This window comes from Zophobas morio, unplaced genomic scaffold, assembly GCF_036711695.1.
Source record: "Zophobas morio isolate AGI-343-1 ecotype UQ-CSIRO unplaced genomic scaffold, CSIRO_AGI_Zmor_V1 ptg000437l, whole genome shotgun sequence".
NCBI classification, from domain to species: Eukaryota; Metazoa; Arthropoda; class Insecta; order Coleoptera; family Tenebrionidae; genus Zophobas; species Zophobas morio.
The window spans coordinates 40,796-66,013 of record NW_026972540.1 but is presented as its reverse complement, the minus strand read 5'-3'; the positions used below and the strand labels follow the sequence as shown (position 1 = coordinate 66,013).

The window sequence follows — 25,218 nt, the reverse complement described above, 5'->3', positions numbered from 1 at the left end:
TTCAAAAATACTCTAGGGTTTTATTTAAATTTAGAACATACAACATAAAATAACTTTAAATTCACAAAAATGAGAAACAAAAAACAAAAATTCAATTCTAAAACAATGAGAATAAGACTTTATTCTTGCTCTTCTGTTCTACTTTTACGACAGCTTACGCATTCTTGTGTTTTTACTACGTGTTCTTTACATGCTAGTCTACCACACAAGTCGCATGTGATGGTTGTAACGCGATTTTTCTTACTTTCGCAAAAGACACATTTACCTCGATTTCTTGTAACATTCCTCTCAATGTTCGTTGAAGTTTTTTTATATTTAGAAAGAAAGCCTTTTATATCTATAGGAAGCGTCTCAATGTTTGCTCGAGTTTCCAGATGAGGCTTCATCAAAGACAATGCAACGTTTTTCAGAAAAATACGTCGTGGCTGTTTATTGGAGTCTATGTGAAAGTATTTATAAATTATGTTAGAGTTTATTCCCGCAATATTAATCATTTGGAAAAAAAGAACCAGAGGCCAGCGTCTTGTTCGTTTTTGTACCGAATAATTACCACACATTTCGTCAACGGTGTCAATTCCGCCTTTAGTAGAATTGTAAAACAAAACGATATCAGGCTTATTTGAAGATCTGTCGACAATATCGTCGGCGTGCATAGTCGAGAGTAGTATCACAGCTTTATTTTTTTTTTGGCAATAGGATACTAGCGTCATATCCTTCCGAAACGCAAATATTGAAGATGGAATTGGTCGTGATTTATTAGGTAATAGTTCGGCAGGTATCTCTTTTTTATTTTTTCTCAATGTGCCAACTAATGTGGTTTTTTTGTTTAGTAAATCCTCTGCAAGTGGGTAACTCGTGTACCAATTGTCAGTCGTCAAGTTTCTATTTTTTCCAACGTAGTCGTTTGTCAACCTACTGACAACTGCTTGTGGAGAATTTTCACAGACATAAGGTCCGTCTGGCTGCTTGCCACAGTAAAGCTCTAAATTAGACAAGTAAAATGTTTTGGAATCGCATAAAGCAAAAATTTTTAGTCCATACTTTGCCGGCTTGTTTGGCATATACTGAATAAAACTGCATCTTCCTCGGAAAGGAATCAGCATCTCGTCAATTGTCATAAACTCTCCAACGCAATAAGAGCCCTTGCAGTTTGCAACAAATGCATCAAATATATGTCGTATTGCTGCCATTTTGTCGGTTATGCGTCTGTTTTCTCTAGTGCCCACATCGTCAAATCGGACTACAGAAAGAAGAAACAAGAAACGGTTTGCGCTCATACAAGCTCGAAATATTTCTATTCCCGTTCCGTCGGCGCTAAACAATTCGTGAAAATTGGTATGACCTTGTTTTTTTACACCGGAGAGAATCAGCAGTCCCAAGAATGCCAAAAATTCTTCCTTATTTGTCTCACGTGCATCTCTCTCTCGCGCATAATTTTCCTGTTTTCTTCTGATAAAAATATTTGTACATCTTACAATCTCTTCAACCATCGCAGCATTTATAAATTTCTCAAAAGCAGATATTTCGTTTGATATCTCACTTTTTGGGACGAGGGGATGACAACGTTCTTTACAAATGTTTTTTGCAGGTGTCTTTGACTTTTTCTTCAGAGGCAATTTGCTCCATTCCAAGTTATGCTTTGTTTTGTAAACTGGACCATCGCCATCGTTTGCATTTTGAAGAGCTGTTGTTGCCGTAACTGAATAATCTGAATGTTCATCTTCATTTACCAAATTATCGACATTGTTATCGCCACTAGCCTCTTGTTCTGAATTGCTTTCATGTTCACTAAGTTCGAATTGTTCTTCGGAATCTGCTGAATCGTCTCCACCCACTATTTGTTCTTCAGATAGATCTTCATCATGAAAAGCAGCTAATTCTTCATCAGTCAAACAATTGGGATTCCTCACTTGGATTGGAAACCTGTTTTCAAGTGAAAAAATATTTTTGTAATCAGTTTTTGATCAAATTTTATTCGATGTATGTTTTATACTTTACACAATTAATACTTACATATTAAGTCGCACGGTGTAATTTGTACACAGGACAAAATCAAACTAATTTAATTAGCAATAACACACTGTACGGTCGCTGTTCTTAACCTCAAATGCTTATAAGAAAGATAAATGAGGAATACCTAGAAGCGCTTGCGCATTGAAATAGTTTTTAGCAAATGGCCGACAAAAACGTCAACTGCGTGTATTTTATACACGCATGCGAGTAATTAAGGGTTAAAATTCTTCAGAAACGTCACTTTTGAAGTGTTTTCTTGTACTTTTAAGCCAATCAGATACCCTACGGGCTCGGAAAGTGCAACGAAACCATCAAATTTTAGCTAGAAACTGTATTTTTGTCGATTTTTATTGAATTTGAACTATATTTCAACGTTTTTTGATGGTTCTGAGCCACCAAACACACTTAAAGCATGCAGAATCGACTCAGAATAGGAAAAGGAGACGTTTAGGTCAATTTTATGCATTCTGGCGTTCGTAGATACAAGAAAACTGTTAAAATTCTTCAGAAACGTCACTTTTGAAGTGTTTTCTTGTACTTTTAAGCCAATCAGATACCCTACGGGCTCGGAAAGTGCAACGAAACCATCAAATTTTAGCTAGAAACTGTATTTTTGTCGATTTTTATAGAATTTGAACTATATTTCAACGTTTTTTGATGGTTCTGAGCCACCAAACACACTTAAAGCATGCAGAATCGACTCAGAATAGGAAAAGGAGACGTTTAGGTCAATTTTATGCATTCTGGCGTTCGTAGATACAAGAAAACTGTTAAAATTCTTCAGAAACGTCACTTTTGAAGTGTTTTCTTGTACTTTTAAGCCAATCAGATACCCTACGGGCTCGGAAAGTGCAACGAAACCATCAAATTTTAGCTAGAAACTGTATTTTTGTCGATTTTTATTGAATTTGAACTATATTTCAACGTTTTTTGACGGTTCTGAGCCACCAAACACACTTAAAGCATGCAGAATCGACTCAGAATAGGAAAAGGAGACGTTTAGGTCAATTTTATGCATTCTGGCGTTCGTAGATACAAGAAAACTGTTAAAATTCTTCAGAAACGTCACTTTTGAAGTGTTTTCTTGTACTTTTAAGCCAATCAGATACCCTACGGGCTCGGAAAGTGCAACGAAACCATCCAATTTTAGCTAGAAACTGTATTTTTGTCGATTTTTATTGAATTTGAACTATATTTCAACGTTTTTTGATGGTTCTGAGCCACCAAACACACTTAAAGCATGCAGAATCGACTCAGAATAGGAAAAGGAGACGTTTAGGTCAATTTTATGCATTCTGGCGTTCGTAGATACAAGAAAACTGTTAAAATTCTTCAGAAACGTCACTTTTGAAGTGTTTTCTTGTACTTTTAAGCCAATCAGATACCCTACGGGCTCGGAAAGTGCAACGAAACCATCAAATTTTAGCTAGAAACTGTATTTTTGTCGATTTTTATTGAATTTGAACTATATTTCAACGTTTTTTGATGGTTCTGAGCCACCAAACACACTTAAAGCATGCAGAATCGACTCAGAATAGGAAAAGGAGACGTTTAGGTCAATTTTATGCATTCTGGCGTTCGTAGATACAAGAAAACTGTTAAAATTCTTCAGAAACGTCACTTTTGAAGTGTTTTCTTGTACTTTTAAGCCAATCAGATACCCTACGGGCTCGGAAAGTGCAACGAAACCATCAAATTTTAGCTAGAAACTGTATTTTTGTCGATTTTTATTGAATTTGAACTATATTTCAACGGTTTTTGATGGTTCTGAGCCACCAAACACACTTAAAGCATGCAGAATCGACTCAGAATAGGAAAAGGAGACGTTTAGGTCAATTTTATGCATTCTGGCGTTCGTAGATACAAGAAAACTGTTAAAATTCTTCAGAAACGTCACTTTTGAAGTGTTTTCTTGTACTTTTAAGCCAATCAGAAACCCTACGGGCTCGGAAAGTGCAACGAAACCATCAAATTTTAGCTAGAAACTGTATTTTTGTCGATTTTTATTGAATTTGAACTATATTTCAACGTTTTTTGATGGTTCTGAGCCACCAAACACACTTAAAGCATGCAGAATCGACTCAGAATAGGAAAAGGAGACGTTTAGGTCAATTTTATGCATTCTGGCGTTCGTAGATACAAGAAAACTGTTAAAATTCTTCAGAAACGTCACTTTTGAAGTGTTTTCTTGTACTTTTAAGCCAATCAGATACCCTACGGGCTCGGAAAGTGCAACGAAACCATCAAATTTTAGCTAGAAACTGTATTTTTGTCGTTTTTTATTGAATTTGAACTATATTTCAACGTTTTTTGATGGTTCTGAGCCACCAAACACACTTAAAGCATGCAGAATCGACTCAGAATAGGAAAAGGAGACGTTTAGGTCAATTTTATGCATTCTGGCGTTCGTAGATACAAGAAAACTGTTAAAATTCTTCAGAAACGTCACTTTTGAAGTGTTTTCTTGTACTTTTAAGCCAATCAGATACCCTACGGGCTCGGAAAGTGCAACGAAACCATCAAATTTTAGCTAGAAACTGTATTTTTGTCGATTTTTATTGAATTTGAACTATATTTCAACGTTTTTTGATGGTTCTGAGCCACCAAACACACTTAAAGCAAGCAGAATCGACTCAGAATAGGAAAAGGAGACGTTTAGGTCAATTTTATGCATTCTGGCGTTCGTAGATACAAGAAAACTGTTAAAATTCTTCAGAAACGTCACTTTTGAAGTGTTTTCTTGTACTTTTAAGCCAATCAGATACCCTACGGGCTCGGAAAGTGCAACGAAACCATCAAATTTTAGCTAGAAACTGTATTTTTGTCGATTTTTATTGAATTTGAACTATATTTCAACGTTTTTTGATGGTTCTGAGCCACCAAACACACTTAAAGCATGCAGAATCGACTCAGAATAGGAAAAGGAGACGTTTAGGTCAATTTTATGCATTCTGGCGTTCGTAGATACAAGAAAACTGTTAAAATTCTTCAGAAACGTCACTTTTGAAGTGTTTTCTTGTACTTTTAAGCCAATCAGATACCCTACGGGCTCGGAAAGTGCAACGAAACCATCAAATTTTAGCTAGAAACTGTATTTTTGTCGATTTTTATTGAATTTGAACTATATTTCAACGTTTTTTGATGGTTCTGAGCCACCAAACACACTTAAAGCATGCAGAATCGACTCAGAATAGGAAAAGGAGACGTTTAGGTCAATTTTATGCATTCTGGCGTTCGTAGATACAAGAAAACTGTTAAAATTCTTCAGAAACGTCACTTTTGAAGTGTTTTCTTGTACTTTTAAGCCAATCAGATACCCTACGGGCTCGGAAAGTGCAACGAAACCATCAAATTTTAGCTAGAAACTGTATTTTTGTCGATTTTTATTGAATTTGAACTATATTTCAACGTTTTTTGATGGTTCTGAGCCACCAAACACACTTAAAGCATGCAGAATCGACTCAGAATAGGAAAAGGAGACGTTTAGGTCAATTTTATGCATTCTGGCGTTCGTAGATACAAGAAAACTGTTAAAATTCTTCAGAAACGTCACTTTTGAAGTGTTTTCTTGTACTTTTAAGCCAATCAGATACCCTACGGGCTCGGAAAGTGCAACGAAACCATCAAATTTTAGCTAGAAACTGTATTTTTGTCGATTTTTATAGAATTTGAACTATATTTCAACGTTTTTTGATGGTTCTGAGCCACCAAACACACTTAAAGCATGCAGAATCGACTCAGAATAGGAAAAGGAGACGTTTAGGTCAATTTTATGCATTCTGGCGTTCGTAGATACAAGAAAACTGTTAAAATTCTTCAGAAACGTCACTTTTGAAGTGTTTTCTTGTACTTTTAAGCCAATCAGATACCCAACGGGCTCGGAAAGTGCAACGAAACCATCAAATTTTAGCTAGAAACTGTATTTTTGTCGATTTTTATTGAATTTGAACTATATTTCAACGTTTTTTGACGGTTCTGAGCCACCAAACACACTTAAAGCATGCAGAATCGACTCAGAATAGGAAAAGGAGACGTTTAGGTCAATTTTATGCATTCTGGCGTTCGTAGATACAAGAAAACTGTTAAAATTCTTCAGAAACGTCACTTTTGAAGTGTTTTCTTGTACTTTTAAGCCAATCAGATACCCTACGGGCTCGGAAAGTGCCACGAAACCATCAAATTTTAGCTAGAAACTGTATTTTTGTCGATTTTTATTGAATTTGAACTATATTTCAACGTTTTTTGATGGTTCTGAGCCACCAAACACACTTAAAGCATGCAGAATCGACTCAGAATAGGAAAAGGAGACGTTTAGGTCAATTTTATGCATTCTGGCGTTCGTAGATACAAGAAAACTGTTAAAATTCTTCAGAAACGTCACTTTTGAAGTGTTTTCTTGTACTTTTAAGCCAATCAGATACCCTACGGGCTCGGAAAGTGCAACGAAACCATCAAATTTTAGCTAGAAACTGTATTTTTGTCGATTTTTATTGAATTTGAACTATATTTCAACGTTTTTTGATGGTTCTGAGCCACCAAACACACTTAAAGCATGCAGAATCGACTCAGAATAGGAAAAGGAGACGTTTAGGTCAATTTTATGCATTCTGGCGTTCGTAGATACAAGAAAACTGTTAAAATTCTTCAGAAACGTCACTTTTGAAGTGTTTTCTTGTACTTTTAAGCCAATCAGATACCCTACGGGCTCGGAAAGTGCAACGAAACCATCAAATTTTAGCTAGAAACTGTATTTTTGTCGATTTTTATTGAATTTGAACTATATTTCAACGGTTTTTGATGGTTCTGAGCCACCAAACACACTTAAAGCATGCAGAATCGACTCAGAATAGGAAAAGGAGACGTTTAGGTCAATTTTATGCATTCTGGCGTTCGTAGATACAAGAAAACTGTTAAAATTCTTCAGAAACGTCACTTTTGAAGTGTTTTCTTGTACTTTTAAGCCAATCAGAAACCCTACGGGCTCGGAAAGTGCAACGAAACCATCAAATTTTAGCTAGAAACTGTATTTTTGTCGATTTTTATTGAATTTGAACTATATTTCAACGTTTTTTGATGGTTCTGAGCCACCAAACACACTTAAAGCATGCAGAATCGACTCAGAATAGGAAAAGGAGACGTTTAGGTCAATTTTATGCATTCTGGCGTTCGTAGATACAAGAAAACTGTTAAAATTCTTCAGAAGCGTCACTTTTGAAGTGTTTTCTTGTACTTTTAAGCCAATCAGATACCCTACGGGCTCGGAAAGTGCAACGAAACCATCAAATTTTAGCTAGAAACTGTATTTTTGTCGATTTTTATTGAATTTGAACTATATTTCAACGTTTTTTGATGGTTCTGAGCCACCAAACACACTTAAAGCATGCAGAATCGACTCAGAATAGGAAAAGGAGACGTTTAGGTCAATTTTATGCATTCTGGCGTTCGTAGATACAAGAAAACTGTTAAAATTCTTCAGAAACGTCACTTTTGAAGTGTTTTCTTGTACTTTTAAGCCAATCAGATACCCTACGGGCTCGGAAAGTGCAACGAAACCATCAAATTTTAGCTAGAAACTGTATTTTTGTCGATTTTTATTGAATTTGAACTATATTTCAACGTTTTTTGATGGTTCTGAGCCACCAAACACACTTAAAGCAAGCAGAATCGACTCAGAATAGGAAAAGGAGACGTTTAGGTCAATTTTATGCATTCTGGCGTTCGTAGATACAAGAAAACTGTTAAAATTCTTCAGAAACGTCACTTTTGAAGTGTTTTCTTGTACTTTTAAGCCAATCAGATACCCTACGGGCTCGGAAAGTGCAACGAAACCATCAAATTTTAGCTAGAAACTGTATTTTTGTCGATTTTTATTGAATTTGAACTATATTTCAACGTTTTTTGATGGTTCTGAGCCACCAAACACACTTAAAGCATGCAGAATCGACTCAGAATAGGAAAAGGAGACGTTTAGGTCAATTTTATGCATTCTGGCGTTCGTAGATACAAGAAAACTGTTAAAATTCTTCAGAAACGTCACTTTTGAAGTGTTTTCTTGTACTTTTAAGCCAATCAGATACCCTACGGGCTCGGAAAGTGCAACGAAACCATCAAATTTTAGCTAGAAACTGTATTTTTGTCGATTTTTATTGAATTTGAACTATATTTCAACGTTTTTTTATGGTTCTGAGCCACCAAACACACTTAAAGCATGCAGAATCGACTCAGAATAGGAAAAGGAGACGTTTAGGTCAATTTTATGCATTCTGGCGTTCGTAGATACAAGAAAACTGTTAAAATTCTTCAGAAACGTCACTTTTGAAGTGTTTTCTTGTACTTTTAAGCCAATCAGATACCCTACGGGCTCGGAAAGTGCAACGAAACCATCAAATTTTAGCTAGAAACTGTATTTTTGTCGATTTTTATTGAATTTGAACTATATTTCAACGTTTTTTGATGGTTCTGAGCCACCAAACACACTTAAAGCATGCAGAATCGACTCAGAATAGGAAAAGGAGACGTTTAGGTCAATTTTATGCATTCTGGCGTTCGTAGATACAAGAAAACTCTTAAAATTCTTCAGAAACGTCACTTTTGAAGTGTTTTCTTGTACTTTTAAGCCAATCAGATACCCTACGGGCTCGGAAAGTGCAACGAAACCATCAAATTTTAGCTAGAAACTGTATTTTTGTCGATTTTTATTGAATTTGAACTATATTTCAACGTTTTTTGATGGTTCTGAGCCACCAAACACACTTAAAGCATGCAGAATCGACTCAGAATAGGAAAAGGAGACGTTTAGGTCAATTTTATGCATTCTGGCGTTCGTAGATACAAGAAAACTGTTAAAATTCTTCAGAAACGTCACTTTTGAAGTGTTTCCTTGTACTTTTAAGCCAATCAGATACCCTACGGGCTCGGAAAGTGCAACGAAACCATCAAATTTTAGCTAGAAACTGTATTTTTGTCGATTTTTATTGAATTTGAACTATATTTCAACGTTTTTTGATGGTTCTGAGCCACCAAACACACTTAAAGCATGCAGAATCGACTCAGAATAGGAAAAGGAGACGTTTAGGTCAATTTTATGCATTCTGGCGTTCGTAGATACAAGAAAACTGTTAAAATTCTTCAGAAACGTCACTTTTGAAGTGTTTTCTTGTACTTTTAAGCCAATCAGATACCCTACGGGCTCGGAAAGTGCAACTAAACCATCAAATTTTAGCTAGAAACTGTATTTTTGTCGATTTTTATTGAATTTGAACTATATTTCAACGTTTTTTGATGGTTCTGAGCCACCAAACACACTTAAAGCATGCAGAATCGACTCAGAATAGGAAAAGGAGACGTTTAGGTCAATTTTATGCATTCTGGCGTTCGTAGATACAAGAAAACTGTTAAAATTCTTCAGAAACGTCACTTTTGAAGTGTTTTCTTGTACTTTTAAGCCAATCAGATACCCTACGGGCTCGGAAAGTGCAACGAAACCATCAAATTTTAGCTAGAAACTGTATTTTTGTCGATTTTTATTGAATTTGAACTATATTTCAACGTTTTTTGATGGTTCTGAGCCACCAAACACACTTAAAGCATGCAGAATCGACTCAGAATAGGAAAAGGAGACGTTTAGGTCAATTTTATGCATTCTGGCGTTCGTAGATACAAGAAAACTGTTAAAATTCTTCAGAAACGTCACTTTTGAAGTGTTTTCTTGTACTTTTAAGCCAATCAGATACCCTACGGGCTCGGAAAGTGCAACGAAACCATCAAATTTTAGCTAGAAACTGTATTTTTGTCGATTTTTATTGAATTTGAACTATATTTCAACGTTTTTTGATGGTTCTGAGCCACCAAACACACTTAAAGCATGCAGAATCGACTCAGAATAGGAAAAGGAGACGTTTAGGTCAATTTTATGCATTCTGGCGTTCGTAGATACAAGAAAACTGTTAAAATTCTTCAGAAACGTCACTTTTGAAGTGTTTTCTTGTACTTTTAAGCCAATCAGATACCCTACGGGCTCGGAAAGTGCAACGAAACCATCAAATTTTAGCTAGAAACTGTATTTTTGTCGATTTTTATTGAATTTGAACTATATTTCAACGTTTTTTGATGGTTCTGAGCCACCAAACACACTTAAAGCATGCAGAATCGACGCAGAATAGGAAAAGGAGACGTTTAGGTCAATTTTATGCATTCTGGCGTTCGTAGATACAAGAAAACTGTTAAAATTCTTCAGACACGTCACTTTTGAAGTGTTTTCTTGTACTTTTAAGCCAATCAGATACCCTACGGGCTCGGAAAGTGCAACGAAACCATCAAATTTTAGCTAGAAACTGTATTTTTGTCGATTTTTATTGAATTTGAACTATATTTCAACGTTTTTTGATGGTTCTGAGCCACCAAACACACTTAAAGCATGCAGAATCGACTCAGAATAGGAAAAGGAGACGTTTAGGTCAATTTTATGCATTCTGGCGTTCGTAGATACAAGAAAACTGTTAAAATTCTTCAGAAACGTCACTTTTGAAGTGTTTTCTTGTACTTTTAAGCCAATCAGATACCCTACGGGCTCGGAAAGTGCAACGAAACCATCAAATTTTAGCTAGAAACTGTATTTTTGTCGATTTTTATTGAATTTGAACTATATTTCAACGTTTTTTGATGGTTCTGAGCCACCAAACACACTTAAAGCATGCAGAATCGACTCAGAATAGGAAAAGGAGACGTTTAGGTCAATTTTATGCATTCTGGCGTTCGTAGATACAAGAAAACTGTTAAAATTCTTCAGAAACGTCACTTTTGAAGTGTTTTCTTGTACTTTTAAGCCAATCAGATACCCTGCGGGCTCGGAAAGTGCAACGAAACCATCAAATTTTAGCTAGAAACTGTATTTTTGTCGATTTTTATTGAATTTGAACTATATTTCAACGTTTTTTGATGGTTCTGAGCCACCAAACACAATTAAAGCATGCAGAATCGACTCAGAATAGGAAAAGGAGACGTTTAGGTCAATTTTATGCATTCTGGCGTTCGTAGATACAAGAAAACTGTTAAAATTCTTCAGAAACGTCACTTTTGAAGTGTTTTCTTGTACTTTTAAGCCAATCAGATACCCTACGGGCTCGGAAAGTGCAACGAAACCATCAAATTTTAGCTAGAAACTGTATTTTTGTCGATTTTTATTGAATTTGAACTATATTTCAACGTTTTTTGATGGTTCTGAGCCACCAAACACACTTAAAGCATGCAGAATCGACTCAGAATAGGAAAAGGAGACGTTTAGGTCAATTTTATGCATTCTGGCGTTCGTAGATACAAGAAAACTGTTAAAATTCTTCAGAAACGTCACTTTTGAAGTGTTTTCTTGTACTTTTAAGCCAATCAGATACCCTACGGGCTCGGAAAGTGCAACGAAACCATCAAATTTTAGCTAGAAACTGTATTTTTGTCGATTTTTATTGAATTTGAACTATATTTCAACGTTTTTTGATGGTTCTGAGCCACCAAACACACTTAAAGCATGCAGAATCGACTCAGAATAGGAAAAGGAGACGTTTAGGTCAATTTTATGCATTCTGGCGTTCGTAGATACAAGAAAACTGTTAAAATTCTTCAGAAACGTCACTTTTGAAGTGTTTTCTTGTACTTTTAAGCCAATCAGATACCCTACGGGCTCGGAAAGTGCAACGAAACCATCAAATTTTAGCTAGAAACTGTATTTTTGTCGATTTTTATTGAATTTGAACTATATTTCAACGTTTTTTGATGGTTCTGAGCCACCAAACACACTTAAAGCATGCAGAATCGACTCAGAATAGGAAAAGGAGACGTTTAGGTCAATTTTATGCATTCTGGCGGTCGTAGATACAAGAAAACTGTTAAAATTCTTCAGAAACGTCACTTTTGAAGTGTTTTCTTGTACTTTTAAGCCAATCAGATACCCTACGGGCTCGGAAAGTGCAACGAAACCATCAAATTTTAGCTAGAAACTGTATTTTTGTCGATTTTTATTGAATTTGAACTATATTTCAACGTTTTTTGATGGTTCTGAGCCACCAAACACACTTAAAGCATGCAGAATCGACTCAGAATAGGAAAAGGAGACGTTTAGGTCAATTTTATGCATTCTGGCGTTCGTAGATACAAGAAAACTGTTAAAATTCTTCAGAAACGTCACTTTTGAAGTGTTTTCTTGTACTTTTAAGCCAATCAGATACCCTACGGGCTCGGAAAGTGCAACGAAACCATCAAATTTTAGCTAGAAACTGTATTTTTGTCGATTTTTATTGAATTTGAACTATATTTCAACGTTTTTTGATGGTTCTGAGCCACCAAACACACTTAAAGCATGCAGAATCGACTCAGAATAGGAAAAGGAGACGTTTAGGTCAATTTTATGCATTCTGGCGTTCTGGCGTTCGTAGATACAAGAAAACTGTTAAAATTCTTCAGAAACGTCACTTTTGAAGTGTTTTCTTGTACTTTTAAGCCAATCAGATACCCTACGGGCTCGGAAAGTGCAACGAAACCATCAAATTTTAGCTAGAAACTGTATTTTTGTCGATTTTTATTGAATTTGAACTATATTTCAACGTTTTTTGATGGTTCTGAGCCACCAAACACACTTAAAGCATGCAGAATCGACTCAGAATAGGAAAAGGAGACGTTTAGGTCAATTTTATGCATTCTGGCGTTCGTAGATACAAGAAAACTGTTAAAATTCTTCAGAAACGTCACTTTTGAAGTGTTTTCTTGTACTTTTAAGCCAATCAGATACCCTACGGGCTCGGAAAGTGCAACGAAACCATCAAATTTTAGCTAGAAACTGTATTTTTGTCGATTTTTATTGAATTTGAACTATACTTACTTTTACTGCATGGTGTAATTAACAACATGATCAAATGCGAAAGATTAGTGGCGATGATAAATATTCGGGTTCTATCACATAATTTAAGGTTCCATTTTATATTTCAACAACCAATACCCAGAACAAATATCATGAAATCATCACCGTTATACCAGACGCTTGAGTCCTATAAAGATATTGAAGAACAAGTTGACATATTTTGCTGTAAAAGATTGGAGATTAAGAAATGTTTTCAGGTATAATGGCCTATATGTAATGGAAACATGATAAACAACTGCTTCTTTATATTTTGCTATATTTTTCTATTGTCTCCTAGTAATTGGGCTCTTAAGCCTGTTAGGAGATATACCTTAATAATAATAATAATAATAATAATAATATATTTCAACGTTTTTTGATGGTTCTGAGCCACCAAACACACTTAAAGCATGCAGAATCGACTCAGAATAGGAAAAGGAGACGTTTAGGTCAATTTTATGCATTCTGGCGTTCGAAGATACAAGAAAACTGTTAAAATTCTTCAGAAACGTCACTTTTGAAGTGTTTTCTTGTACTTTTAAGCCAATCAGATACCCTACGGGCTCGGAAAGTGCAACGAAACCATCAAATTTTAGCTAGAAACTGTATTTTTGTCGATTTTTATTGAATTTGAACTATATTTCAACGTTTTTTGATGGTTCTGAGCCACCAAACACACTTTTGAAGTGTTTTCTTGTACTTTTAAGCCAATCAGATACCCTACGGGCTCGGAAAGTGCAACGAAACCATCAAATTTTAGCTAGAAACTGTATTTTTGTCGATTTTTATTGAATTTGAACTATATTTCAACGTTTTTTGATGGTTCTGAGCCACCAAACACACTTAAAGCATGCAGAATCGACTCAGAATAGGAAAAGGAGACGTTTAGGTCAATTTTATGCATTCTGGCGTTCGTAGATACAAGAAAACTGTTAAAATTCTTCAGAAACGTCACTTTTGAAGTGTTTTCTTGTACTTTTAAGCCAATCAGATACCCTACGGGCTCGGAAAGTGCAACGAAACCATCAAATTTTAGCTAGATTTTTATTGAATTTGAACTATATTTCAACGTTTTTTGATGGTTCTGAGCCACCAAACACACTTAAAGCATGCAGAATCGACTCAGAATAGGAAAAGGAGACGTTTAGGTCAATTTTATGCATTCTGGCGTTCGAAGATACAAGAAAACTGTTAAAATTCTTCAGAAACGTCACTTTTGAAGTGTTTTCTTGTACTTTTAAGCCAATCAGATACCCTACGGGCTCGGAAAGTGCAACGAAACCATCAAATTTTAGCTAGAAACTGTATTTTTGTCGATTTTTATTGAATTTGAACTATATTTCAACGTTTTTTGATGGTTCTGAGCCACCAAACACACTTTTGAAGTGTTTTCTTGTACTTTTAAGCCAATCAGATACCCTACGGGCTCGGAAAGTGCAACGAAACCATCAAATTTTAGCTAGAAACTGTATTTTTGTCGATTTTTATTGAATTTGAACTATATTTCAACGTTTTTTGATGGTTCTGAGCCACCAAACACACTTAAAGCATGCAGAATCGACTCAGAATAGGAAAAGGAGACGTTTAGGTCAATTTTATGCATTCTGGCGTTCGTAGATACAAGAAAACTGTTAAAATTCTTCAGAAACGTCACTTTTGAAGTGTTTTCTTGTACTTTTAAGCCAATCAGATACCCTACGGGCTCGGAAAGTGCAACGAAACCATCAAATTTTAGCTAGAAACTGTATTTTTGTCGATTTTTATTGAATTTGAACTATACTTACTTTTACTGCATGGTGTAATTAACAACATGATCAAATGCGAAAGATTAGTGGCGATGATAAATATTCGGGTTCTATCACATAATTTAAGGTTCCATTTTATATTTCAACAACCAATACCCAGAACAAATATCATGAAATCATCACCGTTATACCAGACGCTTGAGTCCTATAAAGATATTGAAGAACAAGTTGACATATTTTGCTGTAAAAGATTGGAGATTAAGAAATGTTTTCAGGTATAATGGCCTATATGTAATGGAAACATGATAAACAACTGCTTCTTTATATTTTGCTATATTTTTCTATTGTCTCCTAGTAATTGGGCTCTTAAGCCTGTTAGGAGATATACCTTAATAATAATAATAATAATAATAATAATATATTTCAACGTTTTTTGATGGTTCTGAGCCACCAAACACACTTAAAGCATGCAGAATCGACTCAGAATAGGAAAAGGAGACGTTTAGGTCAATTTTATGCATTCTGGCGTTCGAAGATACAAGAAAACTGTTAAAATTCTTCAGAAACGTCACTTTTGAAGTGTTTTCTTGTACTTTTAAGCCAATCAGATACCCTACGGGCTCGGAAAGTGCAACGAAACCATCAAATTTTAGCTAGAAACTGTATTTTTGTCGATTTTTATTGAATTTGAACTATATTTCAACGTTTTTTGATGGTTCTGAGCCACCAAACACACTTAAAGCATGCAGAATCGACTCAGAATAGGAAAAGGAGACGTTTAGGTCAATTTTATGCATTCTGGCGTTCGTAGATACAAGAAAACTGTTAAAATTCTTCAGAAACGTCACTTTTGAAGTGTTTTCTTGTACTTTTAAGCCAATCAGATACCCTACGGGCTCGGAAAGTGCAACGAAACCATCAAATTTTAGCTAGAAACTGTATTTTTGTCGATTTTTATTGAATTTGAACTATATTTCAACGTTTTTTGATGGTTCTGAGCCACCAAACACACTTAAAGCATGCAGAATCGACTCAGAATAGGAAAAGGAGACGTTTAGGTCAATTTTATGCATTCTGGCGTTCGTAGATACAAGAAAACTGTTAAAATTCTTCAGAAACGTCAGTTTTGAAGTGTTTTCTTGTACTTTTAAGCCAATCAGATACCCTACGGGCTCGGAAAGTGCAACGAAACCATCAAATTTTAGCTAGAAACTGTATTTTTGTCGATTTTTATTGAATTTGAACTATATTTCAACGTTTTTTGATGGTTCTGAGCCACCAAACACACTTAAAGCATGCAGAATCGACTCAGAATAGGAAAATTAGACGTTTAGGTCAATTTTATGCATTCTGGCGTTCGTAGATACAAGAAAACTGTTAAAATTCTTCAGAAACGTCACTTTTGAAGTGTTTTCTTGTACTTTTAAGCCAATCAGATACCCTACGGGCTCGGAAAGTGCAACGAAACCATCAAATTTTAGCTAGAAACTGTATTTTTGTCGATTTTTATTGAATTTGAACTATATTTCAACGTTTTTTGATGGTTCTGAGCCACCAAACACACTTAAAGCATGCAGAATCGACTCAGAATAGGAAAAGGAGACGTTTAGGTCAATTTTATGCATTCTGGCGTTCGTAGATACAAGAAAACTGTTAAAATTCTTCAGAAACGTCACTTTTGAAGTGTTTTCTTGTACTTTTAAGCCAATCAGATACCCAACGGGCTCGGAAAGTGCAACAAAACCATCAAATTTTAGCTAGAAACTGTATTTTTGTCGATTTTTATTGAATTTGAACTATATTTCAACGTTTTTTGATGGTTCTGAGCCACCAAACACACTTAAAGCATGCAGAATCGACTCAGAATAGGAAAAGGAGACGTTTAGGTCAATTTTATGCATTCTGGCGTTCGTAGATACAAGAAAACTGTTAAAATTCTTCAGAAACGTCACTTTTGAAGTGTTTTCTTGTAATTTTAAGCCAATCAGATACCCTACGGGCTCGGAAAGTGCAACGAAACCATCAAATTTTAGCTAGAAACTGTATTTTTGTCGATTTTTATTGAATTTGAACTATATTTCAACGTTTTTTGATGGTTCTGAGCCACCAAACACACTTAAAGCATGCAGAATCGACTCAGAATAGGAAAAGGAGACGTTTAGGTCAATTTTATGCATTCTGGCGTTCGTAGATACAAGAAAACTGTTAAAATTCTTCAGAAACGTCACTTTTGAAGTGTTTTCTTGTACTTTTAAACCAATCAGATACCCTACGGGCTCGGAAAGTGCATCGAAACCATCAAATTTTAGCTAGAAACTGTATTTTTTACGATTTTTATTGAATTTGAACTATATTTCAACGTTTTTTGATGGTTCTGAGCCACCAAACACACTTAAAGCATGCAGAATCGACTCAGAATAGGAAAAGGAGACGTTTAGGTCAATTTTATGCATTCTGGCGTTCATAGATACAAGAAAACTGTTAAAATTCTTCAGAAACGTCACTTTTGAAGTGTTTTCTTGTACTTTTAAGCCAATCAGATACCCTACGGGCTCGGAAAGTGCAACGAAACCATCAAATTTTAGCTAGAAACTGAATTTTTGTCGATTTTTATTGAATTTGAACTATATTTCAAAGTTTTTTGATGGTTCTGAGCCACCAAACACACTTAAAGCATGCAGAATCGACTCAGAATAGGAAAAGGAGACGTTTAGGTCAATTTCATGCATTCTGGCGTTCGTAGATACAAGAAAACTGTTAAAATTCTTCAGAAACGTCACTTTTGAAGTGTTTTCTTGTACTTTTAAGCCAATCAGATACCCTACGGGCTCGGAAAGTGCAACGAAACCATCAAATTTTAGCTAGAAACTGTATTTTTGTCGATTTTTATTGAATTTGAACTATATTTCAACGTTTTTTGATGGTTCTGAGCCACCAAACACACTTAAAGCATGCAGAATCGACTCAGAATAGGAAAAGGAGACGTTTAGGTCAATTTTATGCATTCTGGCGTTCGTAGATACAAGAAAACTGTTAAAATTCTTCAGAAACGTCACTTTTGGAGTGTTTTCTTGTACTTTTAAGCCAATCAGATACCCTACGGGCTCGGAAAGTGCAACGAAACCATCAAATTTTAGCTAGAAACTGTATTTTTGTCGATTTTTATTGAATTTGAACTATATTTCAACGTTTATTGATGGTTCTGAGCCACCAAACACACTTAAAGCATGCAGAATCGACTCAGAATAGGAAAAGGAGACGTTTAGGTCAATTTTATGGGTTCTGGCGTTCGTAGATACAAGAAAACTGTTAAAATTCTTCAGAAACGTCACTTTTGAAGTGTTTTCTTGTACTTTTAAGCCAATCAGATACCCAACGGGCTCGGAAAGTGCAACGAAACCATCAAATTTTAGCTAGAAACTGTATTTTTGTCGATTTTTATTGAATTTGAACTATATTTCAACGTTTTTTGATGCTTCTGAGCCACCAAACGCACTTAAATCATGCAGAATCGACTCAGAATAGGAAAAGGAGAGGTTTAGGTCAATTTTATGCATTCTGGCGTTCGTAGATACAAGAAAACTGTTAAAATTCTTCAGAAACGTCACTTTTGAAGTGTTTTCTTGTACTTTTAAGCCAATCAGATACCCAACGGGCTCGGAAATTGCAACGAAACCATCAAATTTTAGCTAGAAACTGTATTTTTGTCGATTTTTATTGAATTTGAACTATATTTGAACGTTTTTTGATGGTTCTGAACCACCAAACACACTTAAAGCATGCAGAATCGACTCAGAATAGGAAAAGGAGACGTTTAGGTCAATTTTATGCATTCTGGCGTTCGTAGATACAAGAAAACTGTTAAAATTCTTCAGAAACGTCACTTTTGAAGTGTTTTCTTGTACTTTTAAGCCAATCAGATACCCTACGGGCTCGGAAAGTGCAACGAAACCATCAAATTTTAGCTAGAAACTGTGTTTTTGTCGATTTTTATTGAATTTGAACTATATTTCAACGTTTTTTGATGGTTCTGAGCCACCAAACACACTTAAAGCATGCAGAATCGACTCAGAATAGGAAAAGGAGACGTTTAGGTCAATTTTATGCATTCTGGCGTTCGTAGATACAAGAAAACTGTTAAAATTCTTCAGAAACGTCACTTTTGAAGTGTTTTCTTGTACTTTTAAGCCAATCAGATACCCTACGGGCTCGGAAAGTGCAACGAAACCATCAAATTTTAGCTAGAAACTGTATTTTTGTCGATTTTTATTGAATTTGAACTATATTTCAACGTTTTTTGATGGTTCTGAGCCACCAAACACACTTAAAGCATGCAGAATCGACTCAGAATAGGAAAAGGAGACGTTTAGGTCAATTTTATGCATTCTGGCGTTCGTAGATACAAGAAAACTGTTAAAATTCTTCAGAAACGTCACTTTTGAAGTGTTTTCTTGTACTTTTAAGCCAATCAGATACCCTACGGGCTCGGAAAGTGCAACGAAACCATCAAATTTTAACTAGAAACTGTATTTTTGTCGATTTTTATTGAATTTGAACTATATTTCAACGTTTTTTGATGGTTCTGAGCCACCAAACACACTTAAAGCATGCAGAATCGACTCAGAATAGGAAAAGGAGACGTTTAGGTCAATTTTATGCATTCTGGCGTTCGTAGATACAAGAAAACTGTTAAAATTCTTCAGAAACGTCACTTTTGAAGTGTTTTCTTGTACTTTTAAGCCAATCAGATACCCAACGGGCTCGGAAATTGCAACGAAACCATCAAATTTTAGCTAGAAACTGTATTTTTGTCGATTTTTATTGAATTTGAACTATATTTGAACGTTTTTTGATGGTTCTGAACCACCAAACACACTTAAAGCATGCAGAATCGACTCAGAATAGGAAAAGGAGACGTTTAGGTCAATTTTATGCATTCTGGCGTTCGTAGATACAAGAAAACTGTTAAAATTCTTCAGAAACGTCACTTTTGAAGTGTTTTCTTGTACTTTTAAGCCAATCAGATACCCTACGGGCTCGGAAAGTGCAACGAAACCATCAAATTTTAGCTAGAAACTGTGTTTTTGTCGATTTTTATTGAATTTGAACTATATTTCAACGTTTTTTGATGGTTCTGAGCCACCAAACACACTTAAAGCATGCAGAATCGACTCAGAATAGGAAAAGGAGACGTTTAGGTCAATTTTATGCATTCTGGCGTTCGTAGATACAAGAAAACTGTTAAAATTCTTCAGAAACGTCACTTTTGAAGTGTTTTCTTGTACTTTTAAGCCAATCAGATACCCTACGGGCTCGGAAAGTGCAACGAAACCATCAAATTTTAGCTAGAAACTGTATTTTTGTCGATTTTTATTGAATTTGAACTATATTTCAACGTTTTTTGATGGTTCTGAGCCACCAAACACACTTAAAGCATGCAGAATCGACTCAGAATAGGAAAAGGAGACGTTTAGGTCAATTTTATGCATTCTGGCGTTCGTAGATACAAGAAAACTGTTAAAATTCTTCAGAAACGTCACTTTTGAAGTGTTTTCTTGTACTTTTAAGCCAATCAGATACCTTACGGGCTCGGAAAGTGCAACGAAACCATCAAATTTTAGCTAGAAACTGTATTTTTGTCGATTTTTATTGAATTTGAACTATATTTCAACGTTTTTTGATGGTTCTGAGCCACCAAACACACTTAAAGCATGCAGAATCGACTCAGAATAGGAAAAGGAGACGTTTAGGTCGATTTTATGCATTCTGGCGTTCGTAGATACAAGAAAACTGTTAAAATTCTTCAGAAACGTCACTTTTGAAGTGTTTTCTTGTACTTTTAAGCCAATCAGATACCCTACGGGCTCGGAAAGTGCAACGAAACCATCAAATTTTAGCTAGAAACTGTATTTTTGTCGATTTTTATTGAATTTGAACTATATTTCAACGTTTTTTGATGGTTCTGAGCCACCAAACACACTTAAAGCATGCAGAATCGACTCGGAATAGGAAAAGGAGACGTTTAGGTCAATTTTATGCATTCTGGCGTTCGTAGATACAAGAAAACTGTTAAAATTCTTCAGAAACGTCACTTTTGAAGTGTTTTCTTGTACTTTTAAGCCAATCAGATACCCTACGGGCTCGGAAAGTGCAACGAAACCATCAAATTTTAGCTAGAAACTGTATTTTTGTCGATTTTTATTGAATTTGAACTATATTTCAACGTTTTTTGATGGTTCTGAGCCACCAAACACACTTAAAGCATGCAGAATCGACTCAGAATAGGAAAAGGAGACGTTTAGGTCAATTTTATGCATTCTGGCGTTCGTTGATACAAGAAAACTGTTAAAATTCTTCAGAAACGTCACTTTTGAAGTGTTTTCTTGTACTTTTAAGCCAATCAGATACCCTACGGGCTCGGAAAGTGCAACGAAACCATCAAATTTTAGCTAGAAACTGCATTTTTGTCGATTTTTATTGAATTTGAACTATATTTCAACGTTTTTTGATGGTTCTGAGCCACCAAACACACTTAAAGCATGCAGAATCGACTCAGAATAGGAAAAGGAGACGTTTAGGTCAATTTTATGCATTCTGGCGTTCGTAGATACAAGAAAACTGTTAAAATTCTTCAGAAACGTCACTTTTGAAGTGTTTTCTTGTACTTTTAAGCCAATCAGATACCCTACGGGCTCGGAAAGTGCAACGAAACCATCAAATTTTAGCTAGAAACTGTATTTTTGTCGATTTTTATTGAATTTGAACTATATTTCAACGTTTTTTGATGGTTCTGAGCCACCAAACACACTTAAAGCATGCAGAATCGACTCAGAATAGGAAAAGGAGACGTTTAGGTCAATTTTATGCATTCTGGCGTTCGTAGATACAAGAAAACTGTTAAAATTCTTCAGAAACGTCACTTTTGAAGTGTTTTCTTCTACTTTTAAGCCAATCAGATACCCAACGGGCTCGGAAAGTGCAACGAAACCATCAAATTTTAGCTAGAAACTGTATTTTTGTCGATTTTTATTGAATTTGAACTATATTTCAACGTTTTTTGATGGTTCTGAGCCACCAAACACACTTAAAGCATGCAGAATCGACTCAGAATAGGAAAAGGAGACGTTTAGGTCAATTTTATGCATTCTGGCGTTCGTAGATACAAGAAAACTGTTAAAATTCTTCAGAAACGTCACTTTTGAAGTGTTTTCTTGTACTTTTAAGCCAATCAGATACCCTACGGGCTCGGAAAGTGCAACGAAACCATCAAATTTTAGCTAGAAACTGTATTTCTGTCGATTTTTATTGAATTTGAACTATATTTCAACGTTTTTTGATGGTTCTGAGCCACCAAACACACTTAAAGCATGCAGAATCGACTCAGAATAGGAAAAGGAGACGTTTAGGTCAATTTTATGCATTCTGGCGTTCGTAGATACAAGAAAACTGTTAAAATTCTTCAGAAACGTCACTTTTGAAGTGTTTTCTTGTACTTTTAAGCCAATCAGATACCCTACGGGCTCGGAAAGTGCAACGAAACCATCAAATTTTAGCTAGAAACTGTATTTTTGTCGATTTTTATTGAATTTGAACTATATTTCAACGTTTTTTGATGGTTCTGAGCCACCAAACACACTTAAAACATGCAGAATCGACTCAGAATAGGAAAAGGAGACGTTTAGGTCAATTTTATGCATTCTGGCGTTCGTAGATACAAGAAAACTGTTAAAATTCTTCAGAAACGTCACTTTTGAAGTGTTTTCTTGTACTTTTAAGCCAATCAGATACCCTACGGGCTCGGAAAGTGCAACGAAACCATCAAATTTTAGCTAGAAACTGTATTTTTGTCAATTTTTATTGAATTTGAACTATATTTCAAAGTTTTTTGATGGTTCTGAGCCACCAAACACACTTAAAGCATGCAGAATCGACTCAGAATAGGAAAAGGAGACGTTTAGGTCAATTTTATGCATTCTGGCGTTCGTAGATACAAGAAAACTGTTAAAATTCTTCAGAAACGTCACTTTTGAAGTGTTTTCTTGTACTTTTAAGCCAATCAGATACCCTACGGGCTCGGAAAGTGCAACGAAACCATCAAATTTTAGCTAGAAACTGTATTTTTGTCGATTTTTATTGAATTTGAACTATATTTCAACGTTTTTTGATGGTTCTGAGCCACCAAACACACTTAAAGCATGCAGAATCGACTCAGAATAGGAAAAGGAGACGTTTAGGTCAATTTTATGCATTCTGGCGTTCGTAGATACAAGAAAACTGTTAAAATTCTTCAGAAACGTCACTTTTGAAGTGTTTTCTTGTACTTTTAAGCCAATCAGATACCCTACGGGCTCGGAAAGTGCAACGAAACCATCAAATTTTAGCTAGAACCTGTATTTTTGTCGATTTTTATTGAATTTGAACTATATTTCAACGTTTTTTGATGGTTCTGAGCCACCAAACACACTTAAAGCATGCAGAATCGACTCAGAATAGGAAAAGGAGACGATTAGGTCAATTTTATGCATTCTGGCGTTCGTAGATACAAGAAAACTGTTAAAATTCTTCAGAAACGTCACTTTTGAAGTGTTTTCTTGTACTTTTAAGCCAATCAGATACCCTACGGGCTCGGAAAGTGCAACGAAACCATCAAATTTTAGCTAGAAACTGTATTTTTGTCGATTTTTATTGAATTTGAACTATATTTCAACGTTTTTTGATGGTTCTGAGCCACCAAACACACTTAAAGCATGCAGAATCGACTCAGAATAGGAAAAGGAGACGTTTAGGTCAATTTTATGCATTCTGGCGTTCGTAGATACAAGAAAACTGTTAAAATTCTTCAGAAACGTCACTTTTGAAGTGTTTTCTTGTACTTTTAAGCCAATCAGATACCCTACGGGCTCGGAAAGTGCAACGAAACCATCAAATTTTAGCTAGAAACTGTATTTTTGTCGATTTTTATTGAATTTGAACTATATTTCAACGTTTTTTGATGGTTCTGAGCCACCAAACACACTTAAAGCATGCAGAATCGACTCAGAATAGGAAAAGGTGACGTTTAGGTCAATTTTATGCATTCTGGCGTTCGTAGATACAAGAAAACTGTTAAAATTCTTCAGAAACGTCACTTTTGAAGTGTTTTCTTGTACTTTTAAGCCAATCAGATACCCTACGGGCACGGAAAGTGCAACGAAACCATCAAATTTTAGCTAGAAACTGTATTTTTGTCGATTTTTATTGAATTTGAACTATATTTCAACGTTTTTTGATGGTTCTGAGCCACCAAACACACTTAAAGCATGCAGAATCGACTCAGAATAGGAAAAGGAGACGTTTAGGTCAATTTTATGCATTCTGGCGTTCGTAGATACAAGAAAACTGTTAAAATTCTTCAGAAACGTCACTTTTGAAGTGTTTTCTTGTACTTTTAAGCCAATCAGATACCCTACGGGCTCGGAAAGTGCAACGAAACCATCAAATTTTAGCTAGAAACTGTATTTTTGTCGGTTTTTATTGAATTTGAACTATATTTCAACGTTTTTTGATGGTTCTGAGCCACCAAACACACTTAAAGCATGCAGAATCGACTCAGAATAGGAAAATGAGACGTTTAGGTCAATTTTATGCATTCTGGCGTTCGCAGATACAAGGAAACTGTTAAAATTCTTCAGAAACGTCACTTTTGAAGTGTTTTCTTGTACTTTTAAGCCAATCAGATACCCTACGGGCTCGGAAAGTGCAACGAAACCATCAAATTTTAGCTAGAAACTGTATTTTTGTCGATTTTTATTGAATTTGAACTATATTTCAACGTTTTTTGATGGTTCTGAGCCACCAAACACACTTAAAGCATGCAGAATCGACTCAGAATAGGAAAAGGAGACGTTTAGGTCAATTTTATGCATTCTGGCGTTCGTAGATACAAGAAAACTGTTAAAATTCTTCAGAAACGTCACTTTTGAAGTGTTTTCTTGTACTTTTAAGCCAATCAGATACCCTACGGGCTCGGAAAGTGCAACGAAACCATCAAATTTTAGCTAGAACCTGTATTTTTGTCGATTTTTATTGAATTTGAACTATATTTCAACGTTTTTTGATGGTTCTGAGCCACCAAACACACTTAAAGCATGCAGAATCGACTCAGAATAGGAAAAGGAGACGATTAGGTCAATTTTATGCATTCTGGCGTTCGTAGATACAAGAAAACTGTTAAAATTCTTCAGAAACGTCACTTTTGAAGTGTTTTCTTGTACTTTTAAGCCAATCAGATACCCTACGGGCTCGGAAAGTGCAACGAAACCATCAAATTTTAGCTAGAAACTGTATTTTTGTCGATTTTTATTGAATTTGAACTATATTTCAACGTTTTTTGATGGTTCTGAGCCACCAAACACACTTAAAGCATGCAGAATCGACTCAGAATAGGAAAAGGAGACGTTTAGGTCAATTTTATGCATTCTGGCGTTCGTAGATACAAGAAAACTGTTAAAATTCTTCAGAAACGTCACTTTTGAAGTGTTTTCTTGTACTTTTAAGCCAATCAGATACCCTACGGGCTCGGAAAGTGCAACGAAA

General features: G+C 35.4%; 1 protein-coding gene across 1 annotated transcript; it reads right to left on the bottom strand.

Annotated features, from left to right (window-relative positions):
- Positions 1 to 550: 550 nt before the first annotated feature.
- Positions 551 to 1,923, bottom strand: LOC135120899 (piggyBac transposable element-derived protein 4-like; the record flags this gene model as incomplete). Its single annotated transcript, XM_064045226.1, has 1 exon — positions 551 to 1,923. A coding segment is annotated over one exon (1,373 nt), but the record flags the coding sequence as incomplete, so codon positions are not given.
- Between the last annotated feature and the right edge of the window lie 23,295 nt (positions 1,924 to 25,218).